Source organism: Pseudonaja textilis, chromosome 1 (assembly GCF_049901715.1).
Source record: "Pseudonaja textilis isolate UNSWEBS1 chromosome 1, rPseTex1.2, whole genome shotgun sequence".
NCBI lineage: Eukaryota > Metazoa > Chordata > Lepidosauria > Squamata > Elapidae > Pseudonaja > Pseudonaja textilis.
The window spans coordinates 194313153-194337225 of NC_141990.1; the positions used below are offsets into that span (position 1 = coordinate 194313153).

At 41.3% G+C, this 24073-nt stretch overlaps 1 protein-coding gene across 1 annotated transcript in view; it reads left to right on the forward strand.

The window, feature by feature from the left end:
* The first annotated feature begins 1417 nt into the window (after positions 1-1417).
* The window catches only part of LY75 (lymphocyte antigen 75), an 82732-nt gene continuing 60076 nt past the window's right edge, over positions 1418-24073 (forward strand). Inside the window, exon 1 of the mRNA XM_026697170.2 lies at positions 1418-1837. Coding sequence (XP_026552955.2) covers positions 1744-1837 — 94 coding nt within the window. The 5' untranslated portion in view covers positions 1418-1743. The remainder of the gene's footprint in view (positions 1838-24073) is intronic.

Here is a 24073-nt window from a genome sequence, read left to right on the forward strand (position 1 = left end):
TCTTCGAAGGCTTGTTTCCTGTGAATTTCTCCTGCCTTTCCTCCAAGAAGCAGGTTGCTACTGAACAGATTATTTTCAATCCTGGTGTCCCAGTGAGGTTCAAATTATCTTTACTGAGAAATAAATGGATCAAAAAATTGTTTTTATGAGCTTTTTAGATATGTCAATGCTTGATTCTTCATGTTGTCTCTGTTGAGACCTCACTTTTCAATTGACATTTCAATGATTTCATTGTTTTAACAAACCGTTCCAGGTTTTGCACTGATTTAAAGGCAACTTTAAATAATAAATGTAGAAAAAGATCATTCCCTTCCCTTTTCGTAAGAGTTGCTTCTACATGGCTTCTCCCCTCATTTAATTTTCTCAATTTTATTTTTATTTATTTCATCTCGGGATGTAGAAAATGTAAAATAGTAATAAGATATGGAATAGAATATAAAAATGAGCATGAACTTGAATTTGTGTCTGCACAAAGAAATGTAACCTGGGATCATGCTGCTTTCAAAAAAGATGTTTTATTTGTTCTTTTTGTGAAAACTCAAAGAAAATTTACAAAAAAAAAGAAGAGTTGCTTCTAAATCAGGAATCTCCAAACTTGGCAACTTTAAAACTTGTGGACTTCAACTCTATGCTATGCTGGCTGGGAGTTGAAGTCCACAAGTCTTAAGTCTTAAAGGTGCCAAGTTTGAAGGCCCCTGTTCTAAATGGTGCTTCCCAATAAGAATTTATCAAACAAAAGTGGTTTCTCAGCCCGCTCTGTTGAAAGTGGACTGCAGGGCTATTATATTGGTGTATTATTTTTTCTCAGTGCCCCCCCCCCCTTGCTCAAAACTGAAGTGGTGAAGCACAGCTTATGGATCCCAGTCACTTAAAACCCTTTTCTTTCTCTCTTTTCATTATCATTATTAAAGCCCTGCAAAGGTGTTTAAAGGTTTGATTCCTACCCACCTCCATCCCCCATGGATTATGCAGAGTCCCCCTAACTCAGGGGTCTTAACTTGAGCAACGTTTAAGGCAGGGGTGTCCAACCTTGGCAACTTTAAGACTTGTGGACTTCAACTCCCAGCTTTGCTGGCTGAGGAATTCTGGGAGTTGAAGTCCACAAGTCTTAAAGTTGCCAAGGTTGGAGACCCCTGGTTTAAGGTGTGTGGGACACCACCTGACCGGGGAATTCTACAAGCGGAAATCTACACGCCTCAAAAGCGGCTGAGGTTGAGAAACGCCGCTCGAACTAATTCGATGTTTCTTTCCTTCCTGTCGTTAAAAGTTTTCAGGGCCGGTTGCATTGTTTTAGGGCTGTCTTACCTCACCTTAAAAAGGAACAACATATTGTATCGTTCCTTCTTTCTCCCAATCAGGAGTAGGAGGCGTGATTTCTTCTCAAAACACTGGGGGTGAGGGTGGAGAAAAATCCCCCGCTGCTAAAAGGTCGCAGCCACGCCGAGCGGCTTTCTCTTTCGATTTCTCCCGCCCTTCGCACTACTTTGCCCGGGATTTTCCAGCCCGCGGCTTGCATTCTCCCAACCAGACCGGGGCTCTTCGAGAGACGAGAGAGGCGGAAAAAGACGGGATTGGCCTTTCGCCTCCGCCAATCATCGCCCTAACGACCCAGAAGCTCACCCAGCGGCGAATGTAACTCAAGAGCTCGGGAAGCGCCCGCGGGGGACACTTTTCCCGGGAGAAGCCAAAGTGGCTGCTGCCTTTCGTCGCCTCTGCGATTCGCCCGCCTTGCTCTTTCTAGGGATGAGGGGGCTGCTCCGAGGCTCCGTTTCCACCTGCGGGGTGATCCTGACCGTCGCCATCCTGTACTGCTGCGCTAACAGAGCAGCTGCTTCAGGTAAGCAACCTGGCGCGAGAAAGCGGGCTGGCTGGAGGCCGAAAGAAGGAACAACCTGACATGTCTAACGGCCGACCCGCCGCTGCGCAAGCCGTGGTTGGGGAGCCTCTGGCATGGATATGCACCCAGAGGGAGGAGAGAAGGCGGTGTTGGGTTAGGGAAAGTGAGGCATCCCCGTTTAAACGCGTTGCGGGCTGGCTGGGCCGAAGGTGAGGGGGGATGATGCCTTTGGAAACGCGTGAAGGATGCTCGCTTGCTTCTTTCTGCAAAGAGTCGGGTGGGTGGGTGACATGGGGCTGCCCCTGTGGCAGGTGGTCTCCAGCGAGCGCAGGAAACTGCGCTGCAAGCTCCTCTCCGCGCAACCGGGTTTGCTTTTGCCTTCCAGCATTGCGCGCGAGCAAAAGAGGTCTCCGGTTTGCGCCAAGGCCGCGAGTTTTACAGCCGTGACTTGACAGTTTCGTTGTCGTGGTTGTTGTTTTGGGCCTCCGGCACTCCAGAGAAAGCCGTAGTAGGAGTAACCTCGGACTATCGTTTCCCCTCCACCCCCGACGGTCAGGGCGACGGGGCCACTCTTAGAAATCCGAGCGAGATTTTTCACCGAGAGATAGATCTACATAGCGGCGCCTTCGACGACTGCAACTTATCTACGCCGTTTGCAGCCGCGGTCTGGGAATGGGGCGTCTGAGGTAGAGCGGCGACGTTGGCTCTTTGCCACGCTTGATCCAGGCTCCTTTCGCTTTCTTTCCCAGAGTTATTTATAGGCTTTGGAATAGATTCCTTGCGTGGTATTTTTGGTTTTTTTTAGGAGTTAAAAACTTAGCTTACTCTTCGGTGGCCCCTCCGGTGTAAAGTAGAAATGAGCGCGAGGCTTTTGGAACTAGGTGGGGGACCGAATTGGACCAAGGAGAGTTTGGGTTTTCTCTTTGGTTTTCTCTTTTACCCTGTTCCAGCTCTGGTAGGAGATTTTCATATTTCTTTCCAATGCTACATTTGACTGCTGGACTTTCTAGATTGCGTGTGTGTGTGTGTGTGTGTGTGTGTGTGCGTGCGCGCGCAGGAATGAAAAGTGTTGAAGTTCTGGCAGACCAAATCAGCCTGATGAATTGAAGTTTCAGTTTGATTTCATAGATTTCTGTTTCTCTGAAATCTTTAAGACTATTAAAGGTATTTTGCAAGTCTGTGCAAGATAAGGATTCGCTGGTGTTTTTCTTAACCTTTTCTAAATTGCTTTAAAGATTGTGAGTTGAAATTTGAACCTACATTAATCCTACATTATTACTGTATAAATATCACAAAGTCTTTGGGCTTAAAACATTTGAAGGGAAAAAATTACATTATAATTTCATATGGGTTAAATTGTTCATATGCAAATGTTGTAAAACTTTCCTGTATATCATTTTCACTGGAACTATATGTAAATACTTTCAAGCATGGCAGTTTGATAGTATACAAGCCCTTTTATGTGTAAACAGTGTAACTAAGATTTACCTAACATTCTTCCACATACATTATGCGATAAATGTTATGAGACATTGTGTGAGTCTGTGTATATAGTGCACTCTTACATTATTTAGAAAGGGCTTCTGTCTAAGCAGATTATTATTTCCGTTGCTAATGCAATTATTCTAAAACTTTTCTGTATACCATTTTACTGGAATATAAATACTTTCAAGCATGACAGTTCAACAGCACATATCCTTTTTATGTATAAACAGTGTAACTGAGTTTTATCTAACATTCATTCACATATAATTGCTATTTGTGTGTGAAAGATTGTGAGTGTGTGTGTATATAATATGTAGGTTTGTATTATGTAGAAAGGACTTCTTTCTAACTACAGGTAATCCTTGAGTTGTGGCAGTTCCCCACGCCCACCCCTTTCTTGCCGACAAAGGCTTTTTGCAAAGACCACCAGAACCTACAGGGATGCAATCTTCCTGTAGCCTTTGGCAAACCTTTTCAAAAAGCCTTTGCCGGCAAGAATGGAGCCCAAGCAGGGCCGACACATCTCTCACGGGCTCTGTTCTTGCTGGCAAAGGCTTACCAAAGTGTTTTGCAAGCTGGTGGGATGCTTTGAGGCAGCGCAATTTTGCTGAACCAAAGCCTCCCATCGGCTTGCCAACAGTTTGGGTGCCAAGACTGGAAGCTTCTGGGGGCTGTGATCTTGCGTGGCTTCAAGCACTCACCCACTTTTGCAGAGAAAGAGTACCTGAAGTCACACGAGATCATGGCCCCCAGAAGCTTCTAGTCTTGGCTCCCAAACTGTTTGCAAGCCGAAGGGACGCTTCACGCTGCCTGAAAGCGTCCCATTGGCATGCAAATGTTTTGCGCATCAATACTGGAAGTTCTGTGATCTTGTGCGGTAGAGAGGCTGTAGAGGTGACAGCTCACTAGATCGTTGCCAGGTAAGTGACCTGACCCAGTGTGGCAGAATGGGAGAGGGAAGCAATTGTGGGGAACATGAGGTATCTTAGTGGATTGGGGGAGGCCTTGGGGGGTCTTAAGCAGGTGGCCTGTTCCATCACTAGCCCCCCCCCCCATGGCCTTTCCCATCCTGAGTATTTCATGTGCACTTAAATGACCCGTGCACTTGATTATTGAATGCATGGGTGAAAGCAGGGAGTTTTCATGCTCGTTTTATGTGATTCACTCCAACAAATCCTCGAGTTACGAATGTAATTGTCATGCTCCATTACATTTATAACTTGAGGACTCCCTGTAGTTTATTATTCCTCTTGCTAATTGTTTATGGAGATTTTCTATTAAGTTCTATTTCTACTCAGTTCAGTTCTAAACTGAACTGAAGAAGTTTCTTGGATGAGAAGCAAAACATGAAAAAAAGCGTCATGACTAATTTTCATACTTACTTTACTTTTTTTATTGTCATTGCACCTCTACAATGAAATCAAACACCATCTTCAGTGCACATCATGACCATGAAAAGAAACACAAACACACATCCTTTACCCTTCACACAATGAACCGGAAACCCCCGACACCACACCAACACTGCGCTATACAGCAGAATTCAAAAGAGCTACTGCCCTGGGATAGAAGCTGTTTTTGGCCTATTTGTCCTTGTTTTTAGTCTGCCAGATGGTAATAGTTCCAAAAAGGGTTCCCAGGATGAGATGGATCTTTGTGAATATTTTGAACTTTCTTAAGGCAGCAGGAGCTATAAAGCTCTTCCAAAGAGGGGAGAGGGCAACCAATGATCTTCTGAGCAATGACGTTAACCCTCTGGAGTGCTTTCCGATCTGCCACTGTGCAATTGGCAAACCATACAGAAGTGCAGTATGTTAAAATGCTCTTTATGGTGCAGCGGTAGAAGGTCACCAACAGTTTTTCATTCAGTTGTTTTCTGAGAAGTCTCAGTAGTATAATCTCTGCTGGGCCCTTTTGACCAGGGCTGCAATGTGGGCACCCCAGGTCAGGTCCTCTTTTAGGGTAACACCCAGAAAGCATAAAATTGGCCATTTGCTTCACTTGGTCTCCATTGATAAGCAAGGGCTGGATGTCTAACCTGTTCCTTCTATAATCCACTATAAGCTCCTTGATCTTACTGGTGTTGAGGACCAAGTTATTGTCTCCACACCACGAAAGCAACCAGTCCACCTCATCTCAGTAGGCAGACTCATTCCTCCCGCAAGGTAAGTCCCACCACTGTTGTATCATCTGCAAATTTATATGTGTTCTTGGGCTCCAGCAGTTTATTTTGAAGCAGAATGCAGAATGTCTTTGTGGTTAAGAGATGCAGCAGACTCATGAGAAGTAATCTGAAAGCAGGAAAGATTACCCAAATGTTTGTAACTCGTTTGTATGGGGATCATTTCTTTGGTTTTCCTGAATTATTTTGTACAATCACCCTGTGATCTAGTTCTGACAGATAAGCTGCTGGTAGATAATTACAGCCCACTTGAACTAAGAAACTTCCTTCAACTTGTTAATTGTACTCCACCTGGGGGTTGCTCTGCAAGTGAGATGGGCAGTCTCTAAATTAGATATACATACATACATACATACACACACACATAAAATGTAACTTTATCCTGTCCATAACTGGTACCTGCAGTGGCTTTTCCTTTATAGCGATGCTGGGAAGTGCTATTTAATTGGATACTATGAAAGTGTCATACCTTTTGATAGACAATGGACCCATCATGATGAGAGTTTTAGGATGATTTCATTGGGTTTTTAATGAAAGAGAAGCTGTGGTCTGGCAAAGTTGGTGCTCCAAAATTGAAGGAAGAAAGAACGCAACCAGGCCCATTAAGTATAAATTGGAGTAAGATGCTCTGAAAGAAAAATCAGCAATTTCTCCCTTTTTTTTCCTGTTAGAAAAACAATTCTGTTTTAAGGGATTGCTTTGATACTGCTGGAGACCAAATGGCAATGTTAGGAAGCTGATATTTTGCTTCACAGAGCCATGCCTAATGACAGTCAAATGGACAAAGCCAGTGAGAGTGGTCATAGCATTCCAGCACGGCAGCAACATTTGCCAAATTGCAAGAGGAATGGGCTGGTTCTGTCTCCCCTCAGTTAAAGGTACACCCCAGAAAAACAGATTTAGCTGCAGGCAGTCTTCGATTTACAACCACAACTGAGCCCAGAATTTCTGTTGTTAAATGAGACATTTGTTAAGTGAGTTTTGCCCCATTCTGTGACTTTCCTTGCTACAGTTGTTAAGTGAATCACTTCAGTGGATAGGTTGGTAACCTGGTTGTTAAATGAATCTGGTTTCCCCCATTGACTTTGCTTGTCAGAAGGTTACACAAGCAGGTCACATGACCCCAAGGCACTGCAAACATCATAAATATGACTCAGTTGCCAAGTGTCTGAATTTTGATCATGGTACCACCGAGATCCTGCAATGGTTGTATGTGAAAAAATGGTCATGTCATTTTTTCAGTGCTGTTGTAACTTTGAATGGTCACTAAATGAGCTGTTGTAAGTCAAGGAACTGAAGGGAACTGAAAAGGAAACCTGATTTGATGTTGGATGGATAGGATATTTATATTGCCAGAATTTTATGATAATTAACATTGCAGGAACAACAGATAAGTGGCACTGACTACAAAAGGGAAGAACTTTTTGAATAGGCTGAAATTCCAGCTATTAATTTCTTGCAGAGCGACATCTTTGCTTTAAGACCCAGTTGGAGGGGCTGTGTGAAAGCTGTTTGAAATGATGGGATAACATTAATATCTTGGTATCACACATCATTGTAATTCTGACAACAGGTAAATGTGTCTTATGAGGCTTGAAAGAGCAGATACTTTTGTTGTAAGCCAAACTTTTGTTCATATTCTTTTTGGTAAATCATTTTAGAGGTGAGAATTTAAAACTGTGGTCTTCATTATACAGTACTTAGTTGGAAATAATTTGAATTGGTTGGCAGACGCTTAATTCCTAGATAGACAAACAGGAAATATGCACAGGATTTTGCTCTCTGGAGAGCAAGCCTCTTAATGCTAGGAAAATGCCTGTTGTTGTTGTTGTTGTTGTTATTATTATATAAATTTGTTCAATCTGCATGTTACAGATGGGTGATAGGTACAATGGATCTGCAGTGAATTCAGAAAGTATTCAGACCCTGTCAATTTTGTTATGCTGCAACCTGATTCTACAGTTATTGAAATTAATTTTTTTCTTCATTAATCTACACTCAGTACCCCATAACAACATAGTGAAAACAGAATTTTCTTTCACATACATTATACTATAATTGAAGGAGGTCTGAATACTTTTTGAATGCACTATATGCTAGAATGCTAATAAAATCTTTATATTAAAGAATAAAAACAAAGAGCCAGTGTGCTACAACGGTTAAGTAGTTCCATCTTCCACTTGTACTTCTAGCCTCCAGATCTTCTACAGGTTAGAACCAGAGTCCTCAACCACAGACTTGTAAGAAACAAGCTGAGTGACTGTGCATTTCTTTTACCAGGATATGATAGGTACAGTGTGGTCAAACGTGCAACTTGGAAGGAACGGATAATCCACTGAATCTCAGTAAAGAATTTTTTCCTTGTTTTTTTTTTAATGTCATCTGGTACAGTGGCCTCCAATCTTTTGGGCACCAGGGACCAGTTCCATGGAAAAAGGTTTTTCCACAGACTGGTGGGGGCGTGGTGTTGCATGTTGCCTGCATCCCTGGGATGAGACTTTGCTTCTTCGCGTGCCTCACCAGTTGCTGGCATGCCACAGACTGGTGCCAGTCCATGGACCAGGAGTTGGGGAACACTAATCTAGTGGTCAGCCAGATATCTGAAGCTCAGAAATTAGTATTGGAAGTAGTATTGGAAGACTTTGAAAGTCAACAATAGTGAGAGGTTTTTATTTTTATTTATTTTTAAAAAAGCTTGATACATAGTTGTACAAAAATAAACCTTACAAAGAGATGTGGCATCTTATGTACAGTATGTGTTAGGATACACAGAAGCTTGAAATTAAAACTCATACATTTCACTCTGAGGAAATTTCTTTTGGCTAGAATTGATTCCCACATTTGCAGAACACTTCAGCTAGAATTGAATGGAATGGAATAAGAAGAATAAGAATTAGAATTTAATTCTTTATTGGCCAAGTGTGATGAGGCACACAAGAAATTTGTCTTTGGTACATAAGCTTTCAGTGTACATAAAAGCTATAAGTGATAAATCATGATCATAGTCATCATAAAAATACATTCATCATAAATGATAGGATAGACAGTGATAGTCATAAGGCAGTCAACATAAATCATACTAGGAAACAAAACAATATAAACTGTAAAGATATAAGCAACGAAGTTATAGTTATAAGTAGAAAAGGAGGTAGGTAATAAGAAAGATGAGAAGAAGAATAGTAATATAGCCTTACTAGTTTGACAGTGTTGTAGGAATTAGTGGTTTAGCAGAATGATGACATGGGGGGGAAACTGTCCTTGTGTCTAGTTGTTCTGGTGTGCAATATCCTATTCTGTCCTTTTGAGGATAGAAGTTGAAACAATTTATGTCCAGGATGTGAAGGGTCTGTAGATATTTCCACAGCCCTCTTTTTGACTTCTGCAATATACATGTCCTCAAAGGAAGGCAGGTTGGTAGCAATTGTTTTTTTTCTGCAGTTCTAATTATCCTTGAAGTCTCTGTCTGTCTTGTTTGGTTGCAGAGCCAAACCAGACAAAACTTAAGACACATCCCACATCCGTGTTGAAAGATTGAGGCGTGTGATAGTTGTTGCTGCTGAACTGAAGTTAAATGCTATATATAAAAAGAAGTCTTCCTAATTAGACTTCAGTTTTCTTTTCCTCTTTGCAATACTGTCTACTGTCTGTGGAATGACATCATTTATTCTGTTGCCCCTGGTGTCTTTCCTGAAGCTCCTACCACACTTTGTTGGGTAGTTTTGTAAAGGACTTTTGCATTCAGTATCTCTTCTAAGCTGAAAAGTAACTGGTCTCATAAAAAGAGTGGAAATACTGTATGGTACAAACATATAATTATTTTTATTGTAATTTCCCAAAGGGGAGAAAATGGCAATCAACAATTATCTAAGGCTAAGACAGCTCTATCACAATATTTAGGACTTTTAAGGAGCTCTTCTGTCCCCTTTTAAACAAAATTTTACAATGCTTAAAAGAAGATACAAATTGAAATCAGAAAAAAAATAGAAAAAATAAATACAAAGTGCAAAAAAAGAATAAGTAAAAAGAGATAGAAATAATATTTAAAGAAATCCAGATATTTCTTGTTACAAATACAGGTAGTCCTCAACTTACAACAGTTACTTTAGTGACCATTCAATGTTGCAACATCATTGAAAAAAATGACTTTGTTCACACTTACAACCATCACAGCATCCTTGTGGCCATGTGATCAAAAATTCAGACTGTTGGCAACTGACTCATATTTATGACACTTGCAGTATCCCAGGGTCATGTGATCATGTTTTGCAATCTTCTGACAAGCGAAGTCAATGGGGAATCCAGATTCATTCAACAATCATGTTACTAATTTAACAAGTGCAGTGATTCACTTAACCCTGGCAAGAACGGTCATAAAATGGGGCAAAACTTAACAAATTTCTCACTTAGCAACAGAAATTTTGAGCTCAATTGGGTCATAAGTCAAGGATTACTGATATAAACAATAGTTCCCCACCCCTTATCATATTACATACAAGGCCCTTATCCATTCACAAATCCAAACTTGTTGTCATTTGTATCTACATATTGGCAAAAAGCCCATAAATGGTTTCCAGAATTTTTTTAAAATATTCTTTATTTTACCCCAATTAATCAAGCCAACTTTACGCTCCTTTCTTTTGCTTCTATTTAGTTCATGATGTTGCTGTTATAGGAACACTTTGATCGCTGGGCACTGCTCTCATGGCTTAGGCTGCAGAAGAGATTGTACATTGGGCTTTGGTGAAGGCATAATAATTCGTTCAACACTGGCTTCTGGTTGCGGTGCTGCAGCGGTGCGGGGAGAGGAGATCGAGCTCTGTTCTCCCATCCCCAATCTGCGCATCTGGAGGCCCCCTGAAAGGCTCGCAAATCTTGGAGAGATAGGTGAAAGTGTCGGGAAGCCCGAGAAGTAGCAAGATGGAGGGCGACTGTCGGCTGCATTGAAGGGAAACCGCATTTGCTCCATCATGTGAGAAATCTGTCATTTTAATGGTGGACCGAAGCCACAGCAATTTCACTGAATGAGGAAGATATAATAAGAACAGTGGCAGCGGACTGTTTACTGAGAGTGATCATATGAAGACAGAGAGTGGCTGTTGAAGAGGAGAAGCTGTAGGCATCGGACGGCAGAACTGTGAGTCTCAAAATAACGGGTGGAGGTCCGATTGTGGAGTGGCGATCTGGCAGTGAGAGCATTGGGCTTGGAGACAGGAGTCGGAGCCAATTTAACTGTTTACCAGATATTGACTGGATTTGAGTACTAGATTGGAGGACAGAGTGTATGGAAAAACTGGAACGAAGACAGAGGGATTTGTGATCTAAGCGCGAAGAAAATTGGTGGAAAGGAGACACAGCAAGAGGCTGGACATAAGAACGGAGACGACCATTTTAACTTCAACAGATAATGAAAGCAGAAGAGAAGTTGATGCCATAGACTAAGCAGAACATACATGAACTGTGATTGATATAAATTTGTGAAAATAATTGGAGAAATATTCTGATTAATGTTTGATTCATACTGTTAGATGCTAAATGAACTGATGGCTTAACTAAAGTGGAATTGATTAATGAATTTAGTAGAGGATAGAAGATAAAACGTTAAGATTTTATATTTGGAATTTTTAAAGGCTAAAAATTTAAATAACATCGAGAAATAGCCTTGAATATGAATGGATAGATGATTGGTATTGTGAGATGATTAATGAATTGCTATTGACTAAGTAAAGAATTGATGGTAGGAATTTAAACTTTTATACTCTTTAAATAAAATATTTATATTTCATATTTTATAAATGATAACTTAAAAGGTATTAATTTTAGATATTAGCAAAGTAAGAACTAGAAGCCAAAATATTAATAAGACATCAGTTTTGATTTTTTTCCTTTTCTCTTTTCCTTTTTATCTTGCTCTTTTCTTCCCTTTCTTTGCCCTTTAATATCAGATATAGAATAATATAACATAGTAGTAATCTTAAATAATGTTTAATAACTTAATGGTTAAATATTATTGAAAGAATTATTAATAATTTAAATGGAAGCTTTGATATAATAATAGTACCATATAGATTGCATTATAGCCTAGATAATTGAAGAGACATAAAAAGAGAAGTGGTATTGATGAATAGAACAGATAGAGTAGACAGAAGTAAACTGTGGATGGTAAAGTGGGAAAAATTATATAACAAAGTAAAGAACATGACTAGCATCACAACAACACTGAAAGGAAAAAAGGCAGTTTCAGGCTCATCATTGTCCATTGCATCCTGAGCGAGTCGAAAAACAATTGGGGGATGCTGAACACAGAAAAGACGAGTAACACCGCTAATATGCAAGTGATGAAAACAACGTTATTAGCCATTCAAGAAACAATGGTCAAAATGCAGGAGACAATGTTGAATAATCATACAGAAATGAGAGAGTTGAAGGGCAACATTCAAAAATTAGATGAAAAAATAGGAACAATCCAGAAAACAATAGAAGAGAATGAGCAAAAAATAAAAGATATAGAAGTTAAGGCAGAACGAATGGATAAGAAACTGGAAGTGATGGACAAGAAAGTAACAGCAATGAAGAGGGATCTGGAAGACTCGATAATCCATTTAGAAATGGAACGTGCAGATTTTCAGAACATACAAGAGACCAAAGATGAAGATCTAGGAGCTATAATGTTACAACTAATAGAAGAGGCATTGCAGAGAGACAGGCGAGAGATTGTAAATGAATTTGATGAGGTCTTTAGAATTCATATGAATTATGCAAGATGACATAAATTAGAGAGTGGTCCACATTAGGTTCACGAGGAAGAACGTAAGAGATATATAAGATCACAAAGGAGGAACCGATGACCTATAGGGATAAAGAAATCATGACCTTAAAACATAACCCAAGGTGAGTGAGAGAATTAAGAAAAGATTATAGACCTAGCAGCACTTCTGAAGAAACAAAACATTTGGTTTCGATGGTTGGTGCCGGAAGGAATGTTGGTTACTTGGCAAGAAAGAAGAATGAGATAGCATTGATAAGGTGCAAGAATTTTATGACCAGTTGGTGGGATCAGAGGAAGAAGTGAGTAGTAAAGAAGAGTTGGAAAGTAAAAGCCAAGAGGACCAACAAGATCAACAACAAGAAGTACAAGAAATGGAACAGGAAGAAAAAAGTAAAGAGAGTTGTTCTCTCTCTTTACTTTTTTCAATACCACAAAGAGAAGCAGGAGTTAATAGAAGACTAAGACAGACCTATAATTAGTAATGGAAGAAGAAATTAAACTAATCTCAATAAACATCAATGGATTGAATTCCCCAACAAAGAGAAAACAAACATTGGCTAAACTAGTAAAACAAAATGTTGATATTATATGCTTACAAGAAGTTCACAAAAGCAGCACAGTAAATGTTTAGATTGCTCCAAATTAGGTATATTATACACAGCATTGGCAAACCAGAAAAAAAGAGGAGTAGCAATTTGTTGTAATGTCGAGACAGTCAAGTTGTTTGATCATGAACAACTGAATTATGATGATGATCTTTATTGGAGTATAGTCTTGTATTTATATACATTTTTAGTTATCCTCCATCATTGATTAACTTTGGTTACTGCTTAACTTTCGTTACTGTTTAGTACTTTAATCCATACAATTAATTATCTCTAGTTAACGTCTAACATATGTCTACTTCCCCTCTCTAACCCTCCTTTATCCATAGATTAGTGACTTTGTTTGCCTGAGTTGTATTTGCTTGGAAACATTCTTTATCTGAGGTTTGCCATCCGAGATTGGAACATTCCTGCAATTACAACTCTACAGCAATTTATATTAGGAAAGAAATAAATGAAAAACAAATATATGCAGAAGAACAAGATCGAATCCTAATGATACAACTTAATATTCAACAAAAACAAATATTATTGGTGGGGATATATGCCCCTAATGATAATCAAAAGGAGTTGTGTAAGAATTTATGTGTGAAAATAATTGCGACAAGACAGGAAAATATCTGCTTAGTAGGGGACTTCAATACCATTGTAGATACTGAAAAAGACTATATAAGTAAAGAACAAATTAGGGGGGAAAAAGAAAATTTTACCAAAACCATTTTTTGAATTGATAAAGGAAACCAATTTGGAAGATATTTGGTGGGAAAAAAATTCATTCAGCACCATTGTAACTTAAAATGGCCAGGAACTAGACTGACTGGTCATAGGTTGAGAACTACCTATGTAGTAAACACTTGTTAGAGATGGCAAAACTTTAACATAATAATGGGCAAAACTACTCAGTACTTATTTTCACTCAGTGTTTTCCAGTAAGAGGATATGTGTACTTCCGGACAATTATGAAATGTAAGACGAAAGCACAAAATTAAAGGTAAGACTGATAGGTATTTCCTGATTGTGTTTCTATTTACTCTGAAAAAGTTATAATCCCCAGGGCCAGATTAATGGCCTCCTAGGACAGTGATTCTGGTGGAGGCTTACTATTGTTTTTATTTTCAAAAAAGGGGAGAAAGGATCTAGGAACAAGATACTGAAATTTAAGATTTTACAGCAGATGTTCAAGTTGCTGATCTATAAATAGTTTGAAAACAATATGTCAATTACCAGAAGTCAGTATGGATTTCTTAAGAACAAGTCATTCCAGATTAACTTTATTTCATTTCTTTTGTTCATAATTTTCTTAATAGTTTGTGGGAAAGCTACAAATATATGCAGTAATTTTGGAAAGCATTTGACGTGATATTCTCATTAGAAAGCTAGATCACAGGAGTATTAAATGTGTAGAAAGCTATCATGAAAGCCATCTGTGGAAAGGAATGAGATTTTCACTGATTTATTTTTTACAAGGTTTATTTCTGGGCCCTTTACTTTCCAGCATTTTATTTATGATTTGTAAGAAGTCATGGAATGAATTATATCAAAGTGTGCATAATGGGTGTATTGAATTTGGTGGGATTCCCATGCAGGGAAAAAGAAAATTCAACACTATCTTAAGAAATTAAAGCAATTTAACTGTTATTTTGAAACAAAATACAATTTAACAGAGATGCAAATTTCTTCACTTAGGAAATAAAAATCAAATATACCGACACCGCATGGGGCATACTTGGATTAACTGTTGTGCTTGTGAAAAAGATTTTAGAATTATTGATTACAAACTTGAGCCAGAAATATGACTCATATTCAGGCAAGCACTATTTTAAGCTGCATCAATAGCATGATTTCCACTTAAGAGAAGTAATGGTTTCACTCTCCTCCACGCTGCAGCAAGAGCCCAGGATGGGTAGACTCCTCCTTATGTCATTAGGCTGAGTCTGTACTAGTATATAAAAATCCAGCCCTCGGCAGAATCCCCAGCTTTGACTCAGCTTCTTTAAGTCACAAGCTGTGTCTCTGAAAGCGTTAGCATTTTATTCAGCGATTTTCTACAGAAGCTACCCTTGCTTCAATGAGCTCCCGGGATCTGGGCAGCTGCAACTTCAGGAGAGCGGGGCTCTGTTCTCCTGCAACATTGGGATAAACATTTTCCCAAGCGCTGCTAGGCAAACGGAAGTGTCTGAGACCTTCCCCATAGCCATGTCGGATTGTAAAACTGATCGGCAAACTGATAACAGAGCCAGCCAGCTGATCGCGTGGGAGGTGATCTCTTCCTTCTCTGGCTGATCTGATCGCTCGGGGCTTGCAATAGCCTAAGGAGCGAAATTCACTTCTTGGAGCCATCGACAAGCAGCGGCCATCTTTAAGTGCAGTCTTTTCAGACACGAGGTGAATGGCCATTTTAAGTGGCCTGGCAGCCATTTTCAGGGCTCCCAATTCCGCCCTCTGCCATCCTTAAGCACTTTTGAGAGCCATTTTCTCAATGCTTGAGCCTTGCTTATTTTAAAATGGATCAGGACAGTGCTCATGCAGAGCTTCCCCCCCCCCCCAGTAGAACTGGCCCTCCAACCCACTAAAAGGAAAAGATGCAGACAACATACTGCTCAGAGGGAAGTGGCTGCAAAAATCAGAGTTAAGGCTCTAGCTCCTAAGAAGACAACTCAGGCTGAGTTGAAGGCATAGACTATTCAACAAATGAGAGGGCAACTGCAACAGGCTTCCCAGCCAGCTGAACATCGGGGTTGCCAGAGAAGCCCCCCCCAGGGAAGGGGAAGTTCATGGAGTCGTTGGACCCCCCCCCCCCGGTCTGGTCCCCTGAGGCATTTGGGGAACAACCTCAGGATTTCAGCAAGTCTGGGCCATATTTCTAGCAAACTTCTGGGCCCTATGCCAGAAGTTCAGGCCTCCCAGATCAGGCTGGAAACCACCTTCACGCCCACTTCAGCTGGCCTTCAGCCCTCCACTATCTTTGATAACAGGCTCAGAGAGATCCAAGATATGGTTTCCTTAGCCAGGGATTGGCTGAAGATTTTCAACAGATTCTTCAGCCTCTGGAAAGGGTTCAGGCCCTTCTCCCTTCTCAGTCTATGTCTTCCTTACCTCCACAACAAGATTTCCACAGACCCCAAGACCTCAGGGTCCATTCTTCACAGGCAGAATGGGAGGAGTATGAAGGGGAAGAGGGTGCCTTCTCATCTGAACACAGTTGCTCCTCTTGTTCAGAGCATGAAGAGGGTAAAATCTGATCGCAATCTTTCAGAAGAAGACTCATCCAGATCAGCCCTCCTCTGCATTAGTCTTTAAACCAGCCCTCTTTAAACCCCTACTTAGCAAGGCCCTGGTCACTGCCAAGCTATCACCTGAGGAAGCAGCACCTGAATCACAAGGGGAACCCTCTGGGCTAGGAGACTTGCTCTTCTCTAAGCCAGTAGTACACATGGAGGTTTTGCCTTCTCCCCTTTTGTTTCTTGGCATGGTCAAGGAACAGTGCGCTTCCCTTTTGGCAGGTCCTCTCCATCATCTTTGGACAAGCGGTTCTACAATGTCAGCACATCCCTAGCCAACGCCCTTGCAGTGCCCTCAGTAGACACTCCGGTTGTGTCATCATTCTCCTCTTCTGGCACTTCCACCAAGCCAGAGAATGTCCTTACACCAGAGGACTAGCGTTCCGAACAGACCCTCAAGTGCAACCACCAAATAGCTGCATGGGCTGTTCGGGCTTCGACTGCTACATCATTTTTCATGAGAGCATCTCTACGATGGCTGCACCAACTGCAGGACTGATTGCCTGCCTCTGACCTCAGGTCTCATCAGGACCTTAACAAAATTATAGCAGCGGTGGAATTCACTGCAAATGCCACCCTCAATTCCACCAAATTTGCATCAAGGGCCATGGCATCTTCGGTGGTGGCAAGAAGGCTTCTGTGGCTCTGAAATTGGCAGGCGGAGTCATGCTGCAAATGGAAGCTGGCCTCTGCCCCCTGCACAGGAGACGAGCTTTTCGGTGAGGCTCTAGAGCCATATCTCATTGAGACCAGAGATAAATGTAAAATTCTTTCCTCCTCAGGGAAAAAAGTTGACTATCGCCCAGCTCCTTATCGCTCACCTGCCTTTCAGGCAGAGTCCACCTCCCGCTTTCCTCAGTCACAGAGGGAGTATTCTCAACGCCAAGACCAACATCAAGAACCACCTGGCAGACAACAACTTTCTGCTGGTAAACGTCCCTTTCAGGGGGGAGGGAGTCGTGCCTTCCGTCACTCTAAGTAATGCCTCATTCTCCCGACCCATCAGAGGTCGCTTAGCCTTCTTTGCCTCCAAATGGGAGGAGTCAACGATGGATGCCTGGGTGCTCAACACTGTTAGGCATCGTCACCCCCAGAAATTTTTTTGATTTGTTCCATTTCACGGGACACTTCAAAAAAAGCCCTTATGAATTCAGCCATTCAACACCTACTCAACATAAGGGCTATTCAACCAGTTTCCACCTTACAACGGGGATATAGATTTTACTCTCATCTTTTCATTGGTCCCAAAGCCTCGGGGGTGGGGGGTGGCGAGCCATCCTTGACCTAAAATTTCTCAATCAATTTGTCAAATACAGCCAATTTAAAATACAGACACTGCATTCTATCCTAGAGAGCGTTTGGGAGGGCGACCTCCTCTCTTCCATTGATCTCATGGAGGCATACCTCCACATCCCCATCTGGCCTCAGCCTCATCATCGCCAGTTTCTCCATTTCTGTTACCAGAATGCCCACTTCCAGTATCGAGCCCTTCCCTTCAGCCTCTCATCGGCTCCAAGGGTCTTCACAAAGATTCTAGCAGCATTGGTGGCTTCACTCCGTTCTGTTCCAGTGAGGATCCAATGCTACTTGGACGACATGTTGATACTGTTCTTCTCCATCCACTCAGCCCATCGGGACTTACAAATTACCCTGTCTTGCCTCCAAAGCCACGGGTTTTCCATCAACACCAAGAAGAGCCATCTCTCACCCACAACCAAACTGCTACACTTGGGAGCAGTCATCGACACGACTTTGTGCCAGGTTTTCCTGTCTCCAGATCATGGAAAAAGCCTTGCAGAGATCACCAGCCAGATTTAACAATAACAGACTGTTCCCCTGTTGCTGCTGTCCAAACTACTGGGGAAGATGGTTTCCTGTATTGGCATCGTCCTGTGAGCACGGCTTCACTCATGATTGCTTTAATAGTTCCTGCTCCCCTTTCAACAAGCAGGAACCAGCCACTCGTCAATCAAGGTCCTGCTCTCTCAACGGGCCTGGCCGTCCTTCAGTTGGTGGCTCTCCCTGTCCCTCTGGAAGGGGCTCCAATTCAAGGAACCAGACAGGCTATTAATCACCATAGATGCCAGCCTTCTGGGTTGGGGCTCCCATATGGAGGGTCAGATAGCTCAAGGGTTTTGGTCCAGATCAGACAGCACCCATCCCATAAATTGGTTATTGCTCAGAGCTATCTCTCTGGCTCTCAAGCATTTCAGAGTCTCGGTGACCGGCTCCCACGTTCTCGTGTTGACAGACAATATGGCCGCAAAGGCACATGTCAACGGAGGAATGAGATCCAAAGCACTTATGAGGGAGGCAGAACATTTGGGGTTGTGGGCAGAGAAACACCTGTCAATCTCAGTGGATCACATTTCCGGAATTGACAATTCCCAAGCCAACTGGTGGCTGAGCAGTAGTTTAGTGGACCAGGCAGAATGGTCCATTCCTCCGTCCCTATTCAGGGATCTTTCTCTCAGATTCGAAATTCCAGTGTTGGATCTCTTCTCCACTCCTCAAAATGCCCAAGTCAACAGATTCTTCACCAGGTTTCCTTGCCGGGGAGCAGAGGGGACCAATGCTCTTTGTTGCAAATGGCCCGTGGGTCTCCTCTACGCCTTTCCCCTTCTTTTCATCATTCCAGTGGTCACATGGAAGCTGTTGGCGGAACGAGCAGAGCTAATTCTCCTGGCACCCTATTAGCCAAGGAGACCCTGGTTTGCAGACCTGGTCAACCTATCTGTGGCTTCTTCCCCTTGGAGAATCCCGGCCCATCTCATCTCCCTGCACCAAGGGGCCCTGATCTACCTGGAGCCCCCGTGGCTCAAGCTGACCATGTGGTGCTTGAGTGGCAGCAGCTAAGGGAGGCTAATCTCCCAGAGGGGGTTATCCTCACCATCCAGGCGTCTTGCAAACCTTTTAGGAGGCACATCTATGATGCCACCTGGAGGGTTTTCTCCCAGTGGTGCCTCAAGGAGGGTCTCCTTCCTCAGCCCAGTTGGCAGAGGTTCTTAGATTCCTTCAGGATGGCTTGGAGAAAGGTTTAGCCCCCAATACCTTATGTTGCCAGGTAGCGGCTCTCTCCTCAGTTCTTTCATGGGTTTCGCTTCCTTCCTTGTTCCATCACCCCTCGCTCAGGAGATTTTTGAAGGGAGCTTCCAACCTATACCCTCCTGTGGTGCACAGGTATCCTTCATGGGACCTTCACTTGGTTCTTAATGCCCTTACGAAGCTCCCCTTTGAACCCCTTAGAACAGTGTCTCTCCAATTCCTAACTCTAAAAGTAGTTTTCCTTGTTTCTATCAATTCGGCCAGAGGGTTGTCAGAACTGGCCGCCCTTTCTATCAGGCAGGATCTTTGCATCTTTCACAATGATAGGGTTGTTCTCCGTCTGGACCCCTCCTTTATCCCAAAGGTTCCACCGGTCCCAAGACATTGTGTTAACTGACTTCTGTCCCCTTCCACACCGTGACTTAGAGTGCAAGTGGCATACTCTAGATGTCAGAAGGGCTCTTAGAATTTACATCAAGCGCACTTCCCCTTTTAGAAAGACAGAAGTCATGTTTGTCTCCTTTTCACCTTCTCACTTGGGGAGCAAGACCTCTTCCCCTACTATTAGCAGGTGGGTCATGACATGCATCACACAACCCTACAAAGCAGTGGCTCTTCCAGTACCCCATGGTCTAACGGCGCACTCTACCAGAAGTGCGGCCAGTTCAGCCGCCTGGGCCATCCAGGCATCCTTGGAAGAGATTTGCAGAGGGGCCATGTGGACATCTCCATCTCCCTTCATCAGACACTACCGTCTGGATTCCTTTGCCTCGACGACGATGGCCTTCAGCAGACAGGTTCTTTAGCGAGTGGTTCCACTGTTGAAGTGATTGGCCAGACAAGGACCCGCCCATGGACATGCAAGCTTTGGTATGTCCCATTCTGGGCTCTTGCTGCAACATGGAGGAGAATGGGCGTTGATAAATTTACCTGTGAACGCCCTTTCTATATATGCTGCGAGAGAGCCCAGGCCCTTCCTTGGTTCATCCAGAGATGATGGTAAGGCATGTTAATGTATTGGATTGTTTGCTTTCAGAGACACTTCTTCAGTCTGACAAGTATCTTTGCCAAAGCTGGGGATTCTCCTGGGGGCTGGCTTTTTATATACTGTACAAGTACAGACTCAGCTTAATGATGTCATAAGAAGGAGTCTACCCATCCTGGGCTCTCTCGCAGCATAGATAAAAAAGGTGTTCACAGGTAAATTTACCAACGACCATTTTGATTTGGATCGGTCAAACCCTACTTTAAGTATTGTGGTCAATTTGAAGACATTTAAGGACAATTTAGTTTTGTTTCCTGATCTGATCTTCCTCAAAAGGCTGATACATGGTACAATGTGTATATCTCCAGAATCTTTAGAAATGTACTTGTTAGTGAAATTCACTATTTCTGTTTCTTTTATCTCGATCAGTTATGAATAACTTGCACCACAACTTTTATAATTCATATTTGTGTGATGTTCTATTCATTTATTTGGGGAAATTATTGGTTTAGTTCATATTTTACTTCCAGGAACCAATTATCAAATACATAAAAGGAGCAGTCTATCTGTTGCCTCATCCTGCTACATTTTTTTCTGTGGTGAGGTGTTTATCAGAACCTTTTTCTAAATACATAGAGATTTAGAATTTATTGTGGTTGTTATACGTTTAACATTTTCAACATTTGACTTGGAATAGGGTGCCTGTATGGGGGTAGTTGCTAAGGGGAGCAAGTGACAAGTGTTGGATTGTCACAACATGGGTCCCATTCATACTTTACATGTGTCATCTTGCATGAATATACTCCTCCTACACATACACACATGGTACCAAGGCTGGTTGTGTTAACAAAGTGGCCGTTGTTATTTGGTGGTTTTTAGAATGTTGCAGATGGTTGAAAGAGAGGGATATCTTGCTCAGACGGTGGAGGAGCCCTCCATCTCCTAGTCCTGGACTGGGTTGTTAGTCCTTGCCATTGGGCTTGTGTGCTTTATATCCCAGGCCTGGCTTCACTGCAGCTTGGGTCAGGTCCATGCATGATGCCCAGTGCTTACATCTTGTTCCATGTCATCAGCTGGAAGACTGCCTTCTTGCAGTCAATAGTAGAAGTAGGACCTCTGGAAGTGCCAATCAGCTTTGTAGCAATAAGCAATACATACCACATCGACAGAGTTATCCCAAAGAGCTTGGGATTTACTGACGTGTCTAGAATGTGAGGGTGAATACTAGTAGAAGTGGACATATCTTGGGAGTTGAGTTTTGGGGAGTAATAAATTTAAATAAATTATTGTACGCCAAAGAAAATGATGTGAAAATGCAGGTAATCCTCAACTTCCAACAGTCATTTAGTGACAGTTCAAAGTTACAACCAGCACTGAAAAAAATGACATAACAATTTTTCACAATTATGACAGTTGAAGCATCCCTACGGGCACGTGATTTACATTCAAATGCTTGACATCTGATTCACATTTATGACGGTTTCAGATTCCAATCACATTCATGTAATCAATCACCTTTTGCAATCTTCTGACAAGCAAAGTCAATGGGAAAACCAGATTCACTTAACAAATGTGGCAAGAAAAGTCATAAAATGGGGCAAAACTCATTTAACAAATTTCTCACTTAGCAACATAAATTTGGGGCTCAATTGTGGTTGTAAGTTGAGAACAACCTGTAAACCTTGTAGTGTCATTTTATTGTTGGTTTTCAATAACACTTTCAGGATGTGTTTGCTAAACTCAAAAATTGTAATTCATATGAGGGGCATTTTATCTTGTTTATTTATTTAGCATTTTTCTTTACTGTTAATAAAGCAAGCAACTATGTTGTATATAATGTCAGGGATAAGATTTTAATCAACTTTTGCCTATTTTAGAAATGCATATATTTAGAGGAATTTATCCCAGAAGGTTTTTGTTATATTAAAGCATTGTGGCTCAGTTCAGCTATAATAAAAAGTTGATAAAGCATGAAATAATAAATCAAACATATTACCAAGATACTGCATTGCTAATTAAAAACCTGAACATTGTGCCAATAAATATGACCATTAGATGAATCACTATTAACCCCCCTCCCCAGGATTATTGTTGAGGGAATACCTTTATTTATTCATCAGAGTGTTCAACAATCTTCCGCATGCGTGGGGCATATTTTCAAAATCAAGCAGAATTTGCAAAGTGCATTTCAGTGAAATACATTGCACATAGCACAATTGTTTTCTTTCCAGATTGCTTGAGGTATGACTCCAGGGAAATGCCCAAGCAGGCTGCAGGTGCATAAACATACTTTAGATAGCAGCTTTGCATACATTCAGGCTAGTAAATTGCAAATAAATGTTTCAAATTTCAGATTAGCATAATATTTTAGATGGTTTCAAATAAAGTTCTGTGGGCATTTCGTTTGCGGGGTACTTAATTCACTGCTGTGACTTTTAGAAATCTATTATTAATTTAATCATTAGAGAATATAAAGCAGAAATATTTTGTACACTACAAAATAAATTTTAACTGAGTAATAACTATTACAGAGGAAAACCTTTGCTAAAAGGTAAAGGTTCCCCTCGCACATACGTGTTAGTTGTTTCTGGGTCTAGGGGGCGGTGTTCATCTCCATTACAAAGCCAAAGAGCCAGTGCTGTCCGAAGACGTCTTCGTGGTCATGTGGCTGGCTTGACTAAACGCCCAAGGTGCACGGAACGCTGTTACCTTCCCACCAAAGTGGTCCCTATTTTTTTTACTTGCATTTTTTTACATGCTTTTTAACTGCTGGGTTGGCAGAAGCTAAGACAAATAACAGGAGCTCATTCTGTTTCACGCTTCTAGGGATTCGAACCTCCAAACTGGCAACCTTTCTGATCAACAAGCTCAGCGTCTTAGTACAGCACTGCAATTGTACAATTTCTGCACAATTCAGTGGTCTTAGTGTGCCATCTTAGGTTATTTTCTCCACCAAAAAATATAATTTTAGTCGAAGTTAAATGCATATAGCAACTAAAATTGTTTCTCATCAGAACTTTATGATGTGAGATTCAGTAATCAAACTAGACCGTAGTGGTCTTTCTATACCAGCAAATAGGCTTTAATTGGTTTAAGCTGTAGAAAACTGGTTTAGAGAATCAACAACTTACTGGTTTTCATGAACTAAAAAGAATTCATTTTTAAAATAATGTTCTAATTTTAAAATAAATAAAACATTAGCACATAAATATATAAACATAAAACATTTCAAACTAGAAATTTAATTCATTTTACAGATAATTTTATTCCATTATTTCTTTAATAAATTATATTGATTAATTAAGTTTCATCAGATGTATAATAAATCTTATATTTCTATGGAGGATACATTTACATGGAATAATACCTGTTGGTTCAATGGAACATGCTTCTAATTAATGGGTTAAACTGTAAATATTTAGGATTATACCCATAAAGATTGGATAAAGGCTAATAAACTGTGGTTTAATCTAAACAACACTGGGAATGCAATAAAAGGTTGTACTAGAAAATTGGGCATTAACTAGAAAAGTTCACCAGTTCTTCATTGCCTTACTGTGAAGAAAATCAAATGCACACATCCTTTAATCCACTGGGGAGTCGTATTAATCTAACAGCATCAAGGGGCCTCCGATTCTGAATCCTTTTATTTTACTTGATGCACTAAACATAGTTATCTGAACTCTGTTTGGATTATGCAATATATTTTATACATGGAGCTTCTTCTGATAAAGTCGTCCAAAGAACTCCAGAACATAGCTGAACATATTACAGGTAGTCTTCATATAATGACAGCAGTTTGGGCCAGCATTTCTAGATGCTATTGTTAAGCGAATCACTGAGGACATCACATGGTTGTCATTTTTGATCTCCTGCTGGCTTTCCCC